Source organism: Malaclemys terrapin, chromosome 5 (genome assembly GCF_027887155.1).
Source record: "Malaclemys terrapin pileata isolate rMalTer1 chromosome 5, rMalTer1.hap1, whole genome shotgun sequence".
NCBI lineage: Eukaryota > Metazoa > Chordata > Testudines > Emydidae > Malaclemys > Malaclemys terrapin.
The window spans coordinates 56,354,273-56,375,085 of record NC_071509.1 but is presented as its reverse complement, the minus strand read 5'-3'; the positions used below and the strand labels follow the sequence as shown (position 1 = coordinate 56,375,085).

Here is a 20,813-nt window from a genome sequence, read left to right as displayed (position 1 = left end):
ATGGTGTTACTGGGGCAGGTTCATGCCGTGGAACACCGATTCTGGACCTGGGAAACAAGCACAGACTGGTGGGACCGCATAGTGCTGCAGGTGTGGGACAATTCCCAGTGGCTGTGAAACTTTCGCATACGTAAGGGCACTTTCATGGAACTTTGTGACTTGCTTTCCCCTGCCCTGAATCGCCAGAATACCAGGATGAGAGCAGCCCTCACAGTTGAGAAGCAAGTGGCGATAGCCCTGTCGAAGCTTGCAACGCCAGACAGCTACCGGTCAGACGGGAATCAATTTGGAGTGGGCAAATCTACTGTGGGGGCTGCTGTGATCCAAGTTGCCAGGGCAATCAAAGACCTGGTGATATCAAGGGTAGTGACTCTGGGAAACGTGCAGGCCATAGTGGATGGCTTTGCTGCAATGGGATTCCCAAACTGTGGTGGGGCGATAGACGGAACCCATATCCCTATCTTGGCACCGGAGCACCAAGCCACCGAGTACATAAACCGCAAGGGGTACTTTTCAATGCTGCTGCAAGCCCTGGTGGATCACAACGGACGTTTCACCAACATCAACGTGGGATGGCCGGGAAAGGTACATGATGCTCGCGTCTTCAGGCACACTGGTCTGTTTCGAAAGCTGGAGGAAGGGACTTTCTTCCCGGACCAGAAAATAACCATTGGGGATGTTGAAATGCCTATCGTGATCCTTGGGGACCCAGCCTACCCCTTAATGCCATGGCTCATGAAGCCGTACACAGGCAGCCTGGACAGTAGTCAGGACCTGTTCAACTACAGGCTGAGCAAGTGCCGAATGGTGGTGGAATGTGCATTTGGACGTTTAAAAGTGCTCTGGCGCATCTTACTGACTCGCTCAGACCCCAGCGAAAAGAATATCCCCATTGTTATTGCTGCTTGCTGTGTGCTCCACAATATCTGTGAGAATAAGGGGGAGACATTTATGGCGGGGTGGGAGGTTGAGGCACATCGCCTGGCTGCTGATTACGCGCAGCCAGACACCAGGGCGGTTAGAAGAGCACAGCAGGGTGCGGTGCGCATCAGAGAAGCTTTGAAAACGAGTTTTGTGATTGGCCAGGCTATGGTGTGAAACTTCTGTTTGTTTCTCTTTGATGAAACCTCTGCTCCCCCCTCCCCCCGGTTCACTCTACTTCTCCGTAAACCAACCACCCCACCCTCCCCTCCCCGCTTCGAGCACCACTTGCAGAGGCAATAAAGTCATTGTTACTTCATATTCATGCATTCTTTATTAATTCATCACACAACTAGGGGGGTAATTGCCAAGGTAGCCCGGGATGGGTGGGGGAGGAGGGAAGGAAAAGGACACACTGCAGTTTAAAACTTTAACTCTTATTGAAGGCCAGCCTTCTGATGCTCGGGCAATCATCTGGGGTGGAGTGACTGGGTGGCTGGAGGCCCCCCCACCGTGTTCTTGGGCGTCTGGGTGAGGAGGCTATGGAACTTGGGAAGGAGGGCTGTTGGTTACACAGGAGCTGTAGCGGCGGTCTCTGCTCCTGCTGCCTTTCCTGCAGCTCAACCATACTCTGGAGCATATCTGTTTGATGCTCCAGCAGCCGGAGCATCGACTCTTGCCTTCTGTCTGCAAGCTGACGCCACCTATCATCTTCAGCCCGCCATTTGCTCTGTTAATCCCGCGATTCAGCCCGCCACCTCTCCTCTTGTTCATACTGTGCTTTTCTGTAGTCTGACATTAACTGCCTCCATGCATTCTGCTGTGCTCTTTCAGCGTGGGAGGACATCTGGAGCTCTGTGAACATATCATCCCGAGTCCGCCGTTTTCTCCTTCTAATCTTCACTAGCCTCTGTGAAGGAGAAACATTTGCAGCTGGTGGAGGAGAAGGGAGAGGTGGTTAAAAAAGACACATTTTAAAAGAGAACAATGGGTACACTCTTTCACGTTAAATTTTGCTGTTCACATTACACAGCACATGTGCTTTCGTTACAAGGTCGCATTTTTCCTCTTATATTGAGGGCCTGCTGGTTTGGTGTGAGAGATCACTCACACAGTGCCAGGCAACAGATTTCGGCTTGCAGGCAGCCATGGTAAGCCACAGTCTTGGCTTTTTTAACCTTCTTAACATGTGGGAATGGTTTCAAACAGTAGTGCCCTCATTTCCCATACCAAGCACCCATTGGGTTGGCCATTTAAAATGTAAAAGGAGGGGCTGCGGTTTCTGGGTTAACATGCAGCACAAACCCAACTAACCCCCCTCCCCCCCACACCCAATTCTCTGGGATGATCACTTCACCCCTCCCCCCTACTGCGTGGCTAACAGCGGGGAACATTTCTGTTCAGCCAAGCAGGAACGGGCACCTCTGAATGTCCCCTTAATAAAATCGCCCTGCTTCAACCAGGTGACCGTGAATGATATCGCTCTCCTGAGGATAACAAAGAGTGATAAGGAATGGATGTTGTCTGCATGCCAGCAAACACCGGGACCATACACTGCCATGCTTTGTTATGCAATGATTCCAGACTACGTGCTACTGGCCTGGCGTGGTAAAGTGTCCTACCATGGCGGATGGGATAAGGCAGCCCTCCCCAGAAACCTTTTGCAAAGGCTTTGGGAGTACATGAAGGAGAGCTTTCTGGAGATGTCCCTGGAGGATTTCCGCTCCATCCCCATACACATTAACAGACTTTTCCAGTAGCTGTACTGGCCGCGATTGCCAGGGCAAATTAATCATTAATCATTAAACACGCTTGCTTTTAAACCATATGTAATATTTACAAAGGTACACTCACCAGAGGTCCCCTGTGTGCCCTCAGAGTCTGGGAGCACGCCCTGGGTGAGTTCGGGGATTACTGGCTCCAGGTCCAGGGTGATAAACATATCCTGGCTGTTGGGGAAACTGGTTTCTCCGCTTCCTTGCTGCTGTGAGCTATCTACATTATCTTCATCCTCATCTTCCTCATACCCCAAACCCGCTTCCCTGTGTGTTTCTCCAGTGACGGAGTCATAGCACATGGTTGGGATAGTGGTGGCTGCACCCCCTAGCATGGCATGCAGCTCCGCGTAGAAGCGGCATGTTTGCGGCTCTGCCCCGGACCTTCCATTTGCCTCTCTGGCTTTGTGGTAGGCTTGCCTTAGCTCCTTAATTTTCACGCGGCACTGCTGTGCATCCCTGTTATGGCCTCTGTCCTTCATGGCCTTGGAGACCTTTTCTAATATTTTGCCATTTTGTTTACTGCTACGGAGTTCAGCTAGCACGGATTCATCTCCCCATATGGCAAGCAGATCCCGTACCTCTCGTTTGGTCCATGATGGAGCTCTTTTGCGATCCTGGGACTCCATCACGGTTACCTGTGCTGATGAGCTCTGCATGGTCACCTGTGCTCTCCACTCTGGGCAAACAGGAAATGAAATTCAAATGTTCGCAGGGCTTTTCCTGTCTACCTGGTCAGTGCATCTGAGTTGAGAGTGCTGTCCAGAGCGGTCAAAATGAAGCAGTGTGGGATAGCTCCCGGAGGCCAATAACGTCGAATTCCGTCCACACTACCCCAATTCCGACCCGCTAAGGCCGATTTTATCGCTAATCCCCTCGTTGGAGGTGCAGTAAAGAAACCGGTTTAAAGGGCCCTTTAAGTTGAAAGAAAGGGCTTCGTCGTGTGGACGTGTCCAGGCTTAATTCGATTTAACGCTGATAAATTCGACCTAAACTCGTAGTGTAGACCAGGCCTTAGTTACAGGCGTATGTACAATGTAAATGTTTGCTATTACATTATAACAGGATATAGATATGAAGTCACTTATGTAAGATTAAAATATATTTGGCACCATTACTGGTTTTGTAAAGGGCAATGTTTGTTTCACAATATTGAAAAGATTATTGCTAATAAATTGTGAACAGCAATTAGCTTACAGTATTTATTATTTGATTTTGAAAATATAGAATACATTTAATATATTAAATGATAATTTAAGTGGCATGAGTCTACAAATCTGGAAGATAACTCCTTGTACACAGACTGAAACTACCAGCCATGAATCTCGGAAGACCTGTTTGATAGATCTGGTTATGGTCACAATCTAGCTAATTTGGCAGGTTCAGTAAGCCTGTTTCTCCACTTTGTCACACTAATTTTTAAATCTGTAATTCTATTGAAGTTAATTGAGTTACACAGGTGGAATGTAATGTGTGTGAGGAAATCATGTGTCGTTCTTAGTGGACATAAATCCATATCACAAAACCACCACCTAAATTATCAATAGTTCTTCCAGTACAAGAGATGTATGGTAGAATAGAATGCTAGGGGAGTTGCATGCTGGGATTGACGTATTTCAGCAGAGTTTTGTAGCAAATTTGGCTATTATCTGTCAAGTATGCCTTACATCTGAAGAGATCTAGCCTCTTCCAATCCTTATCATATGGGATTGTCCTGGAGTGATGCTGTCTTCCCTTCTCATTTACTGCATTAACCACAAGGGAATTTTGGGTAAGAGGTGAGAATAAAAGTCCATATCTTTTGTGGGGACATAGTACTTCTTACCAGGCAACTTACATGTCGGAGGTATTGAGGCCGGGATCAGCCAGACCACCGTGGCTGGGTCTAATATGGTCTTGTTTACCAGGAGTGTGATTTTAGCCAATGTGGAGGTGTGCAATATGTCCAGAAGCTTATGGTTCTCACACTTCCTCCAATGGGATCTGGAGAGATTTTGTTATTCTTCTAAACAATTCTTGAAATGGTTTAAAGTCATCAGCAGACCTAGGTGGTAGTAGCATGATCGCCTCATCTGGTGAGGATGAGACGTTGGTTGGTGGTGTGACTTCTTCCTTGAGACCTTCCTCGTGCTCCTCAAAAGGTTCTACATCAGGTTTGGGAGGGCTGGCTACGGAGGAGGATTGAGAAAATCTGTCAGTTCCTCTGAATCATGGACACTTTGGGAAACTGCTGCCTGTATGCAGCCCAGGATCCCAATAGGGTCAGTGTGGGGGCATAGACATAGGGTGGCATCCTGGGGTGCCCTACCAAGGCCCTGGGTTGGTTCTGGTCTCCTGGTACTGAGGGCATGCATAATGTTCAGTTGTGCAGCTCCTGGTATGAGGGGGTTGTGTGGTGTAACTGGGTAAGGCTCTTTATCTTCTTCCTCCTCACTTGAGAGGCGAGGGGGTAGATGGTGATGGGGTGTGGTGGGTATCAGTTGCATCTGGGGGAGAGGCATGTACTGCTGATAACTTGGTATGGAAGAGAGAAAACTCCAGGGTTTCACACATAAGCGGGTCTCCCAGAAACCTGAACTTCTGTGGTACCAGGGACTGCCCTTGCATCAGTGCCATGAAAGGTCTAGGAATCAGTGCAGATGTGGTTGGTGTCGACTGTGCAGAGTTCAGTCTGCATTCTTTTGAATGGCCAGAAGATGCTAGAATGCTAGGGGAGTTGAATACCGACACAGAGGCAGCAAACAGGGCGGCTAACAGGGGAGTTTGAGAGGGAGTTTGCAGGGGGAGGGCAAGGGGGAGGCAGGAGGGCGGGGTGTGGTGTGTGCTCTGTTTCCCCAGGTGCTGTGGGCAGAGACTGCAGCAGCCATGAGCCAAGCAGCAGCAGCAGACAGAATGCAGATGGCTGCATGTGGAAGCTGTGGTATGTATATAGTCCTAGCAGGAGACCTGGAACAAAGGTATGTGTGTATGAAGTGTCGCCTTATAGTGTTACTGGAGGAAAAGATCAAGGGGCTGGAGATGCAGGTAGAGACCATGGTGGAGTTTAGGCGGGGGTTTGAGCAGCTGATGGAGGATAGGCAAGGCGGGGCTGAAGGGGAATGCTCTAGGGTGCAGAAGGAGGTAGTAGTAGATGACAGCGAGAGGGGAATGGAAGGGGGAGAACAAGGGAAATGGAAGCATGTGACTGTGAGAAGCAGGCCAAGGAAAAGGAGGGCCAGTGAGGGGGGAATAGAACTCAGGAATAGGTTTGAGTGTTTGGATAACGAGGTAGAGGGGCAGCAGGTGGTGACTGAAGCTGGGAGGGTGAGGAAGAAGAGAAGAGCGGCTAGTCCAAGAGAGAGGGGGGAGGAGTTGATGGAGACAGCACCAATTATGGGCCACCAGAGGATAGAGGAAGGCATAAGGGGGACCATAAGGGAAGATAGGAACAGACATAGGTCAGGACTAGAGGGATCAGTGACTAGATTACTAGATCGCACTGTTGCCAGGCGACGGCAGGTGTATGTAATTGGAGACTCTTTACTGAGGAGATTGGACAGGCCAGTGACCAGGGCGGACCCGGAGAACAGAAGGGTGTGCTGTCTACCGGGCACAAAGATATGAGATGTGGACCTGCGGTTGAAAAGGATCCTAAAAGGAGCAGGTAAGAACCCCTTGATAATCCTTCATGTAGGAACAAATGACACGGCTAGGTTCTCGTTAGAGAGAATCAAGGGAGATTATGCCAGGCTGGGAAAGACTCTCAAGGAGATAGAGGCTCAGGTTATCTTTAGTGGGATTCTGCCTGTTCCGAGGGAAGGGCAGCAAAGGGCTGATAGGATTGTGAGGATAAATAGTTGGCTAAGGGAGTGGTGCTATAAGGAGGGCGTTGGGATGTATGGCCACTGGGAGGCCTTCGGGGACAGACACCTGTTCTCGCGGGATGGGCTTCACCTGAGTAGGGAAGGAAATAGACTGCTGAGAGGGAGGCTGGCTCATCTTATCAAAAGAGCTTTAAACTAGGAAGTTTGGGGAGATGGTTGGGAGATGCACAGTTAATCTCCACGCCAGTTTCCAGTATTGAAAAGCTGAGTGTAATAAGAGGAGACATAGCCGGGGAGATGAGATTGGACATAGGAAGGACGGGGGGACGAACACAAAGAGGCCCACAACATACAGTGCTACTAATGGGAGACAGGCTAAACGACATACATTAGGGTGTTTGTACACCAATGCGAGAAGCCTAGGTAATAAAATGGAGGAATTGGAGCTCTTGGTCCGAGAATTGAAACCGGATATCGTAGGAATAACTGAAACGTGGTGGAATGGCAGTCACGACTGGAATGCAGGTATGGAGGGGTATGTGCTGTTTAGGAAAGACCGGGATAAAGGTAAAGGTGTGGGGGGGTGGCATTGTATGTCAATAGTGAAATAAGCTGTAAAGAAATAATAGTGGATGGAATAGAAAACACGGAGTCCGTCTGGGCGATACTCAAGCTGGGTAAAAGGACTACTAGAGCCTCTCCGGGGATAGTGCTTGGGGTGTGCTATAGACCACCGGGATCGACCCAGGATATGGATAAGGAACTATTTAATGTATTAAGGGAAGTAAATACTAATAGAAACTGTGTAATTATGGGGGACTTTAACTTCCCGGATATAGATTGGGGAACAAACGCTAGTAGCAATAATAGGGCTCAGATGTTCCTAGATGTGCTTGCGGATCAATTCCTTTATCAAGTGGTAGCTGAGCAGACGAGGGGGGAGGCCATTTTAGATTTGATTCTGGTAAGTAGTGAGGACCTTGTTGAGGAAGTGGTAGTGGGGGACAACTTGGGTTCCAGTGATCATGAGCTAATTCGGTTTAAACTAAATGGAAGGAGTACCAGAATTAAGTCAAAGACTAGGGTTTATAATTTTAAAAAGGCCAATTTTAACAAATTAAGGGGACTGGTAGGGGAAGTGGATTGGGCAAACGTATTAAGGGATCTAAAGGCAGAAGAAGCCTGGGATTACTTTAAGTTAAAGATGCATGAGCTGTCAGAGGCCTGTATCCCCAAAAAGGGAAAAAGATTACTAAGCAAGAGATTTAGACCAAGCTGGATGAGCGACCGACTGAAAGGGGCAATTAGGAAAAAACAGAAAGCGTACAAAGAGTGGAAGAGGGGAGGGATAAGTAAGGAAACTTACCTTAGTGAAGTCAGAGAATGTAGAGATAGAGTGAGAAAGGCCAAAGGCCATGTAGAGTTGGACTTAGCAAGGGGAATTAAAAGCAATAGCAAGAGGTTTTACAGCCATATAAATAGGAAGAAAGCAAAGGAAGAAGAAGTGGGACCGCTGAAGACTATAGCCGGAGAGGAGATTAAAGATAATCTAGGCATGGCGCAATATCTCAATGAATATTTTGCATCGGTGTTTAATGAGGCCAATGAAGGTATTAGGGATACTAGCATCGTTACAGAGGGGCATACAGGATGGGGGATTACCGCATCCGAGGTAGAAACAAAACTAGAACGCCTCAATGTGACTAAGTCGGGTGGACCGGACGATCTTCATCCGAGAATATTGAAGGAATTGGCGCGGGAAATAGCAGGCCCATTAGCAATTATATTTAATGAATCTGTAAACTCGGGGGTGGTCCCGTTAGACTGGAGAATAGCCAATGTGGTTCCTATTTTCAAGAAAGGGAAAAAAAGTGACCTGGGTAACTATAGGCCTGTTAGTTTAACATCAGTAGTGTGCAAGGTGCTGGAGAAAATTCTGAAAGAGAAACTAGTTGAGGACCTTGAGGTTAATGGCAAATGCGATAAATTACAGCATGGTTTTACGAAGGGCAGATCGTGCCAAACGAATCTGATCTCCTTCTTTGAGAAAGTAACGGACTTATTAGATAAGGGAAATGCGGTGGACCTAATATACTTGGATTTCAGTAAAGCGTTTGATACAGTACCCCATGAGGAATTATTGGTTAAAATGAAAAACATGGGGATCAAAATGAAAATCCAGAGGTGGATAAGGAATTGGTTAATGGGGAGAATGCAGCGGGTCGTATTAAAGGGTGAATTGTCGGGCTGGAGGGAGGTTACTAGTGGAGTGCCTCAAGGTTCAGTTTTGGGACCCATTTTATTTAATCTATTTATAACTGACCTCGGGACCGATTGCAAGAGTGGGCTGATAAAGTTTGCGGATGATACGAAGGTGGGAGGAGTTGCAAACTCGGAGGAGGACAGGGATATTCTGCAGGGAGACTTGAATGAGCTTGTGAATTGGAGTATCAGAAATAGGATGAAATTTAATAGTGAAAAGTGTAAGGTGATGCACTTGGGGATGAATAATAACAATTTTAGTTACAAGATGGGGACGCATTGGTTAGAAGTAACGGAAGAGGAGAAGGACCTAGGGGTCCTTGTGGACCGCAGGATGACTATGAGTCGACAATGTGACGTGGCGGTGAAAAAAGCCAATGCGGTCTTGGGGTGTATTAGGCGAGGTATATCTAGTAGGGATAGGGAGGTCCTGCTTCCGTTGTATAAGGCGCTGGTGAGACCTCATTTGGAGTACTGTGTGCAGTTCTGGTCTCCCATGTTTAAAAAAGATGAACTCAAACTGGAACGGGTGCAGAGAAGGGCGACTAAGATGATCAGAGGAATGGAAAACCTGTCGTATGAAAAGAGACTAGAGGAGCTTGGGTTGTTTAGTCTGACAAAGCGAAGGCCTTGTCTACACTACGAGAGTAGTTCGATTTTACTTAAATCGAATTTTTGGAATCGATATTGCAAAGTCGAACGTGTGTGTCCACACTAAGGACAGTAATTCGACTTTGTGAGTCCACACTAACGGGGAAAGCGTCGACATTGGAAGTGGTGCACTGTGGTCAGCTATCCCACAGTTCCCGGAGTCCCCGCTGCCCATTGGAATTCTGGGTGGAGCCGCAAATGCCTTCTGGGTAAAAAAAAGGTGTCCAGGGTGCTTTTGGGTAACGTCATCCGTCCATCACTCCCGCCCTCCCTCCCTGAAAGCGCCGGCGGGAAATCAGTTTGCGCACTTTTCTAGTCAGTGACAGCGCGGACGCCACAGCACTGCGAGCATGGAGCCTGCTGCAACCATCACTGCAGTTGTGGCCGCTCTCAACGCCTCGCAACTTATCATACACCTTTCCCTGAGGCAGATGCAGAAAAGTCAGGCGAGGAGGCTACGTCAACGCGGTGATGGCCTGAAGTCTGAGAGTAGCACAGACCTCTCAGAAAGCAGGGGACCCAGCGCCGAGAACATCACGGTGGCAATGGGTCATGTTGATGCCGTGGAAAGGAGATTCTGGGCACGGGAAACAAGCACTGAGTGGTGGGACCGCATAGTGCTGCAGGTCTGGGATGAATCCCAGTGGCTGCGAAACTTTCGCATGCGGAAGGGAACTTTCCTGGAACTTTGTGAGTTGCTGTCCCCTGCCCTGAAGCGCAATGACACCCGGATGCGAGCAGCCCTGACTGTCCAGAAGCGAGTGGCCATAGCCCTGTGGAAGCTTGCAACGCCAGACAGCTACCGGTCAGTCGCGAACCAGTTTGGGGTGGGCAAATCTACCGTGGGGGTTGTTGTGATGCAAGTAGCCAAGGCAATCGTTGATGTACTGCTGCCAAAGGTAGTCACCCTGGGAAACGTGGAGGCGATCATAGATGGCTTCGCAGCGATGGGATTCCCAAACAGCGGTGGGGACATAGATGGAACTCACATCCCTATCCTGGCACCGGAACACCAGGCCAGCCAGTACATTAACAGAAAGGGCTACTTTTCCATGGTGCTGCAAGCACTGGTGGACCACAGGGGACGTTTTACCAACATCTACGTGGGATGGCCGGGCAAGGTTCATGACGCTCGTGTTTTCAGGAACTCTGGTCTGTTTAGACGGCTGCAGCAAGGTATTTACTTCCCGGACCACAAAATAACTCTTGGGGATGTGGAGATGCCTATAGTCATCCTCGGGGACCCAGCCTACCCGCTAATGCCCTGGCTCATGAAGCCCTATACTGGCGCCCTGGACACTGAAAAAGAACTCTTCAACTACCGGCTGAGCAAGTGCAGAATGGTGGTGGAGTGTGCTTTTGGCCGTCTCAAGGGGAGATGGAGAAGCTTACTGACTCGCTGTGATCTCAGCGAAACCAATATCCCCATTGTTATTGCAGCTTGCTGTGTGCTCCACAATCTCTGTGAGAGCAAGGGGGAGACCTTTATGGCGGGGTGGGAGGTTGAGGAAAATAGCCTGGCTGCTGATTACTCACAGCCAGACAGCCGGGCGATTAGAAGAGACCAGCGGGAAGCGCTGTGCATCCGGGAGGCTTTGAAAGCAAAGTTCCTGAGTGAGCAGGGTAACCTGTGACTTTAAAGTTTGTGTATTGAGAAGCTAAACCTGCCCCCATTTCTTTGCCCAGTTAATGTTGACTATCCTATCCAGTTACATACCCCCTTCACCCCACTTCCAACACACATTTCAAAATAAAAATAGTTCTACTTTGTTAAAGCACACCGTTTTCTTTAATACTGTATTCGCGGGAATTTTTTAAAACTGGGACGCAGACTGTGGTGCGGAGCGGGTGTACTGTAGTGGCGCGAATGCAGCTTCTAAACTCAAGGATTGACAGGCTCCGCTGCGGTGGGATGGTTGTTTCAACGGAGCCTGTCACCCCTCCTGATAGGGACTGTGTGTATGGGGGGGTCTATGTGACTTTGTGGCAGGGGGAGGACGGTTACAGATCCCCTGCTGTGTGGCTCTGTGATCCTGCCTAAGGACCGCCGCTTAAGATCTGTAACTGCCCTCCCCTGCCACAAAGTCACAGAGCAACCCACCCCCCACCACATAACATGAAAACAACCTCCCAGACTAACCAGGGTAACTAGTCACTGCATCACTGCACTATGTATGTGCCCTGCTGCTGTGCCTGCCCCCGACTATATACCCTGCCAAAGGTGACTGTCCTGTCGAATTACCAACCCCCTATCCCCCCCTCCTGCAAAAGAACATGATGGAAACAGTAGTTAACAGAAACGTATTTTTTATTATCAACCAAACATGGAACTGGGAAAGTGAAACTTGGACGGGGGCTTGTGTCAGGCGGGAAGGAAAGAACTTGTCAAATTTTGGGGAATGAGAGCCTTCTGCTGCTCGAGCTCTCTGCAGGGGTGGAGTGAGAGTTAGCAGGGACTCTGCCGCCTCTCCTTCTGTGCACTTTGGGTGAGGGGAGTATGGGACTTGGTGGCGGGGGAGGGCGGTTAGAGATGGACTGCAGCGGGGCTCTGTCCTCCTGCCTCCGTTCCTGCAGAACATCCACAAGGCGCCGGAGCGTGTCCGTTTGCTCCCTCATTAGTCCAAGCAGGGTTTGAGTCGCCTGCTGGTCTTCCTGATGCCACCTCTCCTCCCGATCCATGTTGGCTTGGTGCATTCGGGTCAAGTTCTCCCGCCACTGGGTCTGCTGTGCTGCCTGGGCTCTGGAGCAGGCTATAAGCTCCGAGAACATGTCCTCCCGTGTCCTCTTCTTCTTATGCCTAATCCGCGCTAGCCTCTGGGAGTGTGATGACAGGCTAGGTTGTGAGACAGTCGCAGATGGGGCTGTGGGAATGGGAAAAAGGGAGTGAATTCCTCAGAAAGATAAATGTAGTTGTGAACAAAGAACATAGTCTTTCTCTGTGAACAAGACCATGCACAGCACCTATCACATGCGCACTCAGCACAAGGTCGAATTCTCGGCCTTCGCATTCAGTGCCTGGGGTCTTCTACAGCACATTTGAGAAGCCTCTCAGGAGAACGGAATTTCTGTTGCAGGCAGACATGGTAAGCCGTAGACTTGTGGCAGCTTAAAACTTTAATATTAGCAATGGCCTCATTTCACATTGAAATCAATGTCGGTCCCTGCTGCCAGCAATTCGGCAAGCAGGAAGTCTGCTCCTGTCCCACACCCTCGCGGCTGTCCCCGGGAACGATCCCTTTCGGCTGCCCCTCTCCCGCCTCCACCGCGTGGCTGCAAACCAGCGGTTACAGTTCTGTAAAGGAACGGCAAAGCAGTCCCAACACTAACATTCCCCTACCTCATTCAAAGCAGGTCATCATGAGCGACATCACCCTCATGAGGATCTCTGACAGCGAGAAAGAGAGAATGCTCCGGGAAAGCCTGCAAAGACCAGGGCCGTATGCCGCCATGCTGTGCAGAGCAATGATTCCAGAGTACTTGACAGTCTCGTGGCGTGGCAACGTGTCCTACTACGGAGGACCCAATAAGGCCGCTCTCCCCAAGAACCTAATGCAGCGGATTTCCAATTACCTCCAGGAGAGCTTCCTCGAGATGTCACAGGAGGATTTCTGCTCCATCCCCGGACATATAGACCGCATTTTACTGTAGCTGCTGTAGCAGTGACTAACCAGTAGAGCGGCTTGGGCAGGACAATCATGCAAAACCGGACATTGCTAGATTTTTTTTCAATAGTTGCACTGCCCATGACTGAACCGTTAAGCTAATCAAACTAATCATGAGAAACCCATTTTTTAAATTGTTAATATTCCTGTTCTGTTACAAATAAATGTTTAGATTTTTACAACACTTACTGGCTGATCCTTCCCCAGATTCTGTGTCCGGGGTAACGGCTGGGGAGGGTTGGTAGGGGATCTCTGTAAGGGTGATGAAGAGATCCTGGCTGTCGGGGAAATCAGCGTTGTGAGCGCTGTCGACTGCCTCGTCCTCCTCATCTCCTTCCTCATCTTCCCCGTCCGCTAACATGTCCGAGGATCCAGCCATGGACACTATCCCATCCTCAGAGTCCACGGTCACTGGTGGGGTAGTGGTGGCGGCCGCACCGAGGATGGAATGCAGTGCCTCGTAGAAACGGGATGTCTGGGGATGGGATCCGGAGCGTCCGTTTGCCTCTTTGGTCTTCTGGTAGCCTTGTCTCAGCTCCTTGATTTTCACGCGGCACTGCGTTACATCCCGGCTGTATCCTCTCTCTGCCATGTCTTTAGAGATCTTCTCGTAGATCTTTGCATTCCGTCTTTTGGATCTCAGCTGGGAAAGCACGGACTCATCGCCCCACACAGCGATGAGATCCAAGACTTCCCGATCAGTCCATGCTGGGGCCCTCTTTCTATTCTGAGATTGCACGGCCATCACTGCTGGAGAGCTCTGCATCGTTGCCAGTGCTGCTGAGCTCGCCACGATGTCCAGACAGGAAATGAGATTCAAACTGGCCAGACAGGAAAAGGAATTCAAATTCAAATTTTCCCGGGGCTTTTCCTGTGTGGCAGTTCAGAGCATCCGAGCTCGTACTGCTGTCCAGAGCGTCAACAGAGTGGTGCACTGTGGGATAGCTCCCGGAGCTATTAGCGTCGATTTCCATCCACACCTAGCGTAATTCGACATGGCCATGTCGAATTTAGCGCTACTCCCCTCGTCGGGGAGGAGTACAGAAGTCGAATTAAAGAGACCTCTATGTCGAACTAAATACCTTTGCGGTGTGGACGGGTGCAGGGTTAATTCGATGTAACGGCGCTAACTTCGACATAAACGCCTAGTGTAGACCAGGCCGAAGGCTGAGGGGGGATATGATTGCTATCTTCAAATATATCAGAGGGGTTAATACAAGGGAGGGAGAGGAATTATTCCAGCTTAGTACTAATGTGGACACGAGAACGAATGGATATAAACTGGCCGTGGGGAAGTTCAGGCTTGAAATTAGACGAAGGTTTCTGACCGTCAGAGGGGTGAAATATTGGAACGGCCTTCCGAGGGAAACGGTGGGGGCGAAGGACCTGTCTGGTTTTAAGATTAAGTTGGATAAGTTTATGGAGGGAATGGTTTAATGGTAAAACATAGTAGCCAAGGAAGACCAAGCAATGGTACATGAATAGCATAATGGCCAACAAGGGTCAGGCTAGAGACTCTTGCCTATATGCTCGGGGTATTACTGATCGCCATATTTGGGGTCGGGAAGGAATTTTCCTCCAGGGTAGATTGGCTGAGCCTCTGGAGGTTTTTCGCCTTCCTCCGCAGCATGGGGCAGGGATCACTAGCAGGAGGGTCTCAGCCGATTGAAGTCACTAAAACACAGGATTGGGGACTTCAACGGCAGAGTCCAGGGAAGGGTCTTGCGGCCTGCATCATGCAGGGGGTCAGACCAGATGATCATAATGGTCCCTTCTGACCTTAAAGTCTATGAGTCTATGAGTCTATGATGTGTTTCAGCAGAGTTTTGTAGAGAATGCAAGAAGTGACTTTCTTCTGAGTGCTGAAGCCCTCAGTGCCGTATGTTTAGTCAGAGTGGCAGGTGCGGACTTTTAAGGCTTTTTGCCTTTGACAGTTCTGTCATATGTGGTCCTGCTCTTTTAGGGTCTTTGGACTTATCAGTACAGTAGTGCTGGTATTGGAGGTCCCAGGGCAGTCACCAGAGCTAAGTCTCATTGCGAAAGATGTGAAGGCTACCAACCTTGGGGGGGAACCCTTTTCTCTCCTTGGTAGGTGAGCTCAGGATCTGTTTCTTCACATCTTTACAAAAGTCTGTGGCATTTTACAGTGTGCAGCACGTCCAGGGCAGGAGATGACAGTGCCAGCAGTGACCGCTACCCAGGAGAAGCACTGGGGCCAAGGTTTTAGTCTGGCCATAGTGCACTCTCCATTATTAAAATTTTTAACTTCAAGTCACAGTTTTTGGGTCTGTGCCTTTAAGTTGAAGCAATTGGTTCACTTCTGTGGTACGTGCCCCTCTCCCATGCATCAAATGAATTGTGAGTGCTCGTCACTTACGGAGATGGCCTCACGCCAGGTGAGGCACCTCTTAAACCCAGGGGATCCAAGCATATGCATATGGGGAACTTCTGTGTAGGGGAAAAGGTAGAAAAATTACTATTCTAACCTCGGGAGTAACGGGGAGGAAGGAAAAAAAAATTCCAGGAGGGGAATGACTATCAACTATATACTTTTAATGAAAATGCTTAGACTGCTAAAGGCACTAAGACTTTCCTATGAAGGGCTCTGCTAAAGATTCCTCCCACACTAAGAACGGTTGAGAAGGAACTCAGGATGATTGGACCACACAGTGCTATATAGCTGCCGCTTGTGGCACGAGACAGGGAGGAGCACATGTATGACCCAACGGGTACTGCTAGCAGAGATTTCTGATCCTAGATGCAGGGATGCAAGCACACCTAAAGTGGAGTGCCCATAGGGGCGCCACTCGAAGAATTTCTTAAACACTTGAAAAGACTCAGAAATTAAAAAATCTTGTGAAGTTACATGATTTTCTTACTTTTAACTTTCTAGCTATACTATTGCTACTGTCTCTGACATCAGGCACAGCAGGGAAAGGATAGATAGATAGATGGATGATGACTGGAGTAAGGAGTTGGAAAAGAACAAATTAAAAGTTTGACCCTCTTGTAAGAAATATAAAAAAAACTATTCTTTGTACTTAGGTATACTGCAAGATTTGCAGAACCCATTAAACAAAAAGTTTTCTTCAGCTTTATTTTTGGTATTACAGTAATTCTGGATAAAATGTTATTTCTTTTAACATGGGTGTGTTATGATGGCTCCATTTACTCTGAAGTTCCCCCTTGTTATTGGTTGAAGGTTATATATATATGTGTGTGTGTGTGTGTGTGTGTGTGTGTGTGTGTGTGTGTGTACACACTTATAAAAAAAGATATGGACAACACTAACAAGGAATAACCTACAGTGCTGTTTAACAATGGTGGAAACCCACACTAGGGTCATGTAGTTAAAAGGCAAAAGAAACCTGGCAGAGCTGTTCATTCATTGTATGACTATGGGTAAGACACTTGACCTCCGTGTGCTTCAGTCAACTCAGCTGGAAAATTGAAAGAGCAGGAGCTCAGAGAAAAGCAGATGCTACATCTGAGCTGAGATATTCTGAGATGCACATCGCTCGCCCGCACCGCTTCTCGCCGCCACCATTGGCCCAGGACGGCGAACCGCGGCCAGTGGGGGCCGCAATCAGCCGAACCTGCCACGTCAGCAGGTAAATAAAACTGGCCCGGCCCGCCAGGGTGCTTACTCTGGCGAGCCGCGTGCCAATGTTGCTGACCCCGGATTTAATCTAACAACCCAGAAGAATCAACTGTTACCTCTTTAAAATGACACCGGAATATTTATATAGCACCATAAACATGCAAGACCCTTTGTACTTCATTGCAATGTCTATTCCTGTGAGGCACTGAATGAAAAACAAAAAAAGGATACTTTTACTGTAAAGTGCATGGTGGGTAAAAAATACTTCTCTCTGTAACCCTGTACAGCTCTCTTCAATTCCCAACTTCTCCCTCCCCAGTCTAACTCTTACTTTGTCATTCCTTTAGTATCTCTCCCCCAGACCCATACCAATTCACTCTTTGGTGAATGAGAGATTCAGCAGTTGATTCCATCCTCCTAGCCTGTTCCTTTTTGGCTCAGAGCCACTCAAAACCCTTTCACCTCATCCAATTCAATCCCCCTGCCCTGAGCTCAGAAACAACTCCCCCACACTCCTATTCAGCGAGACTGACAACACTCTTCTTCCTACCTGATCTCTCTAGCTTAAAACAGTCCCACCAGCTCTGAATCCTCTTCCACATAACAATCTCAGCCTCTGTACAACTCTTTCAGCTGACTGTGCTAGACCACTTAAGGTATATCCTTTTCACTTGTGCTGCTGTGAAAATTGCCAGTCAAACTGAAAAGAAATTTTGAAAAGCCAGAAACTGTAAGCCCTCCACCTCCCCCAAAAAGTTGAGGATAGAGTGTTACCCAACATCATGCAGCAGAAGTATGTAAGTAAGGTAATAATGCAATCTTTGATGAATGAAAATAATTTAGTGGCAGCAGAATGGGAGAGATTTTTCTCCAGTCTCATAGGTTCGTGGAAAAAGCTTTAGACAAACATCAAAAATCTATCCTATATTCCCAAATCTTTCCACAGAGTGTGCTCTCTAGCAGTTTACATTTTGACAGGATATTGAACCATTGCAGAAACAGATTGCTCCTAAACAATGAAGGCAGAATAGAGTTTTGGTGTTTTTAAATGAACTTGTCAAGTACTAACATAAAAATACTGGTTGTTTAACAGATTTAGATGGGAGTCATATGCCTTATGATATGTATTATCCAAATTATGTATTATCCAAAATACGTCTGTGAGAGTAGTTTCTTTGATGAACCTTTTAAAAGAATTCTTCCTCAAATTTTGATATCTCCTCTGGATTTGTAAATGATTAATTAGTATCTTATAAATCTCAATATCCTTCTCCTACATTTTCTGGTTAGCTTAGCTTGCTATCCTACCAACTATGAAATTATTGCTAGCTCTCAGACTATTTTGTAATTTGCTCCTACAGCTTTCCTACCTCTGGGACATGCAAGTCACACAAACATATACACATCCCTCTGAAAGAGGTGTTTGTGTGAAATTCCTATGGTTCCTTAAGCATTGAGCATTAGAAGTGATTAAGCAAGCTGAAGAACTTTATTACTAGCTGTAATTTCTTAACTTTCATATACAAAACTCAGACACATTGCCTGAAGCGAACAGTACTAAGGCTAGTCATGATTAAGGGTTTGTAATTCTATACTCACTATCTCCCACTTTTCAAACACATTTCCTCATTTTCAGACTGGTGCATCATTCTACTAATTTTTTCCCCCCAGTACAAAATATTGACTTACAGCGCGCACGCACACACAACCTCTCTTCAATGTCTATCGCTCCTTACCCCCTTTCTATGCCCCCAATTGTACAACTTTATCTCTATAAAGAATACACTATGAATAAATAAATGTTCACATTTTATCATCAAATGTGTGCACATGTGTCCTGCTGAAGTCACTGGGAGCCAAGTGTGCATCCAAACGCAGCCTTTGACCATAAGGTTTTTTGCCTTGTTTGGCCTATGCAGAACATTTTGCAACAATATTGATCCTTTATCAGCACTGACTATGGTAAAAATGCCAATATCTCGTCCTTTAAACTATAGTGGCCAGTGAAGTCATAAGGAGAGCACGTGACATGGAGAAAAGTATTGCACCAAATATAGTATCAAGCTTCTAGCCGTTCAAATAATTAAATTGCATGTGATGATTAAATGCTCAGCATAAGGTTACAGAGCTATTGTGCATTTGAATGACTCCTAATGATGCTCAGAACCCTTCTTGAAGGGCAACACTGTGAAATATTTTGAGAACCAAGTAGTGGGAAAGTGGAGAGATAGGAAGAGAGATCATGAGAGAGACTCCTTTAACTAAGTAGTTGGCAGAAAGACTGAAGAATCCACATGGTACTTGATAAAATTTTGGTGGATAATTTGGCAACTAGACAGTAGAGAATGTGCATTAATTTGTAATCTTGGGGGCCATATCACACAATTTTGAGCAGAAGTCTTTACTGAACTCAGTTAAGAGTTCCACCTAACAACTGATGCTATGATATAGCTTTGTGGTTTTAGTCCTATTTCTTCTCCGTTATATTTTTTCCCCTCTCATTCTCTTAGTACTATGGTGATGAGTGTAATATAAAAACCTATATAAAACAGAATCATACTACTACAAAAGTTCAACTTCATTATACTATTCCCACTCTCTGTGGTGGCCATATTCTGATACCCTTATTCATATCAAATAGTACCTTACTCCACGAGCATGCAACTCAATATATATCAGAGTCTGGACCTCAATGATTACATTTTCACTTGCTGTATGGACTCATAGAAAGGGGCCTTAAAATTAATCCCTTTTGCAGGAAGAGTTTCCCATCCTCAAAGAAGAACTCCATGCACTTCAATAGAATTCATTCTGCAGGAGCAGAAATATCTTGCAAGACAGATTTCAGACAGATTTTTCTTTTTGTATCCAATAAGCTTCCTTTCTCTTTTTCAATCATTTTGTCTAACATCCACCTACACAGAACTATGCTGTCACATTACATTCTGACTTGACATACCAAGTTATCAAATTAAAAAGACTTCCCCTCTTTCTTAGTTGCAAACATTTTATCAGCATTAAATGTATTTAAGTTTAGGATAAATAATGAAAAAAATGACTATCGGATTAATAGTTATTGCAAAATTCCTATAATAATGACCTTTATCTCTTGCTGTACAACGAAGTAATTTGCTTAATAATTGAAAAACCTTTTGATAATGAAAATATGTTTGCATCTTTTAAAGACTTAATCTGCATTATGAGGATTACTATTGCACAAGCAAAGTATTAAAGTGACAAATTACCTTATCTTTAATGTTGCAGCTCCAAAAAACTGAAAGAAGAAGTATTAAAAAAATCTTCACGTAAAAATGTGCTTTGATTTTTGACATAAAGGACAAAGCAGCACTTAAAAATATGTTTGTTGTTTGTCAAAGTGGGAATCCAACTGTTCTCTGGTTCACAAAGAGTTAATCCTGGCTTCCCCTTCCTCTCTCCTTATACAAGAGTTCAGTAAAATGTATATTAGAAGGCTGCTGAAGAGAGAAGGAGAAGGAAGAAAATACTGGGTATCAAATGGTTTTGCAGGGTTCCTAGGCACTGAGGGATGGGTTGATCCTCAAGCTGGGAAAGAGTTTGAAACTTTTTGCTAATATTACGTTGTTTACAAGGTAATATTAGCAAAAAGTTTCAAACTCTTTCCCAGCTTGAGGATCAACCCATCCCTCAGTGCCTAGGAACCCTGCAAAACCATTTGATACCCAGTATTTTCTTCCTTCTCCTTCTTCCTTGATTTGTGTTTATTAAGATTCCTTCCTGCTGAACTGACATTACTGTCTGTTACTATATTTTGCAACCTTAATAATGTTATTTGAACACATGTTTTTTATAGAATTTAGATAAAATGAATACATGGTGTAGTGTGGTGCAGATATTTTACAAGCATGAGCTTGAGGTGGCTCTATTACTCACAAGTGGCAAAGCCACTCATGAATTATGAGAGTCATTATTATTGCAGTAGTACTAAAAGAAGACATGGCCCCTTGCAATGAAAAGTTTGACCTCAGAGGACAGGGAAGAATAATCTATCCATGAAAGCATACATGTAGGAAACCACTGCCAAGTCTTTCTCCCTCAGGTATTTCTAGAATTCCCATTGCCATTGCCATACTAGCTGTCTGCCAAATGAACAGGCAGA

The 20,813-nt window shown here is 46.6% G+C and overlaps 2 protein-coding genes across 5 annotated transcripts in view; both read right to left on the bottom strand.

Moving 5' to 3' along the window:
* Positions 1–20,813, bottom strand: part of TUSC3 (tumor suppressor candidate 3) — a 312,072-nt gene that overhangs the window by 33,947 nt on the left and 257,312 nt on the right. The gene's annotated exons all lie outside the window — the stretch shown is intronic.
* LOC128838634 (uncharacterized) lies at positions 11,795–13,998 on the bottom strand. The gene is made up of 2 exons (XM_054030989.1): positions 13,264–13,998; positions 11,795–12,273 (listed from the first exon to the last, which is right to left on the bottom strand). The coding sequence occupies exons 1-2, from the start codon at positions 13,838–13,840 to the stop codon at positions 11,798–11,800; spliced, it is 1,053 nt and encodes a 350-aa protein (XP_053886964.1). The 5' UTR covers positions 13,841–13,998; the 3' UTR covers positions 11,795–11,797.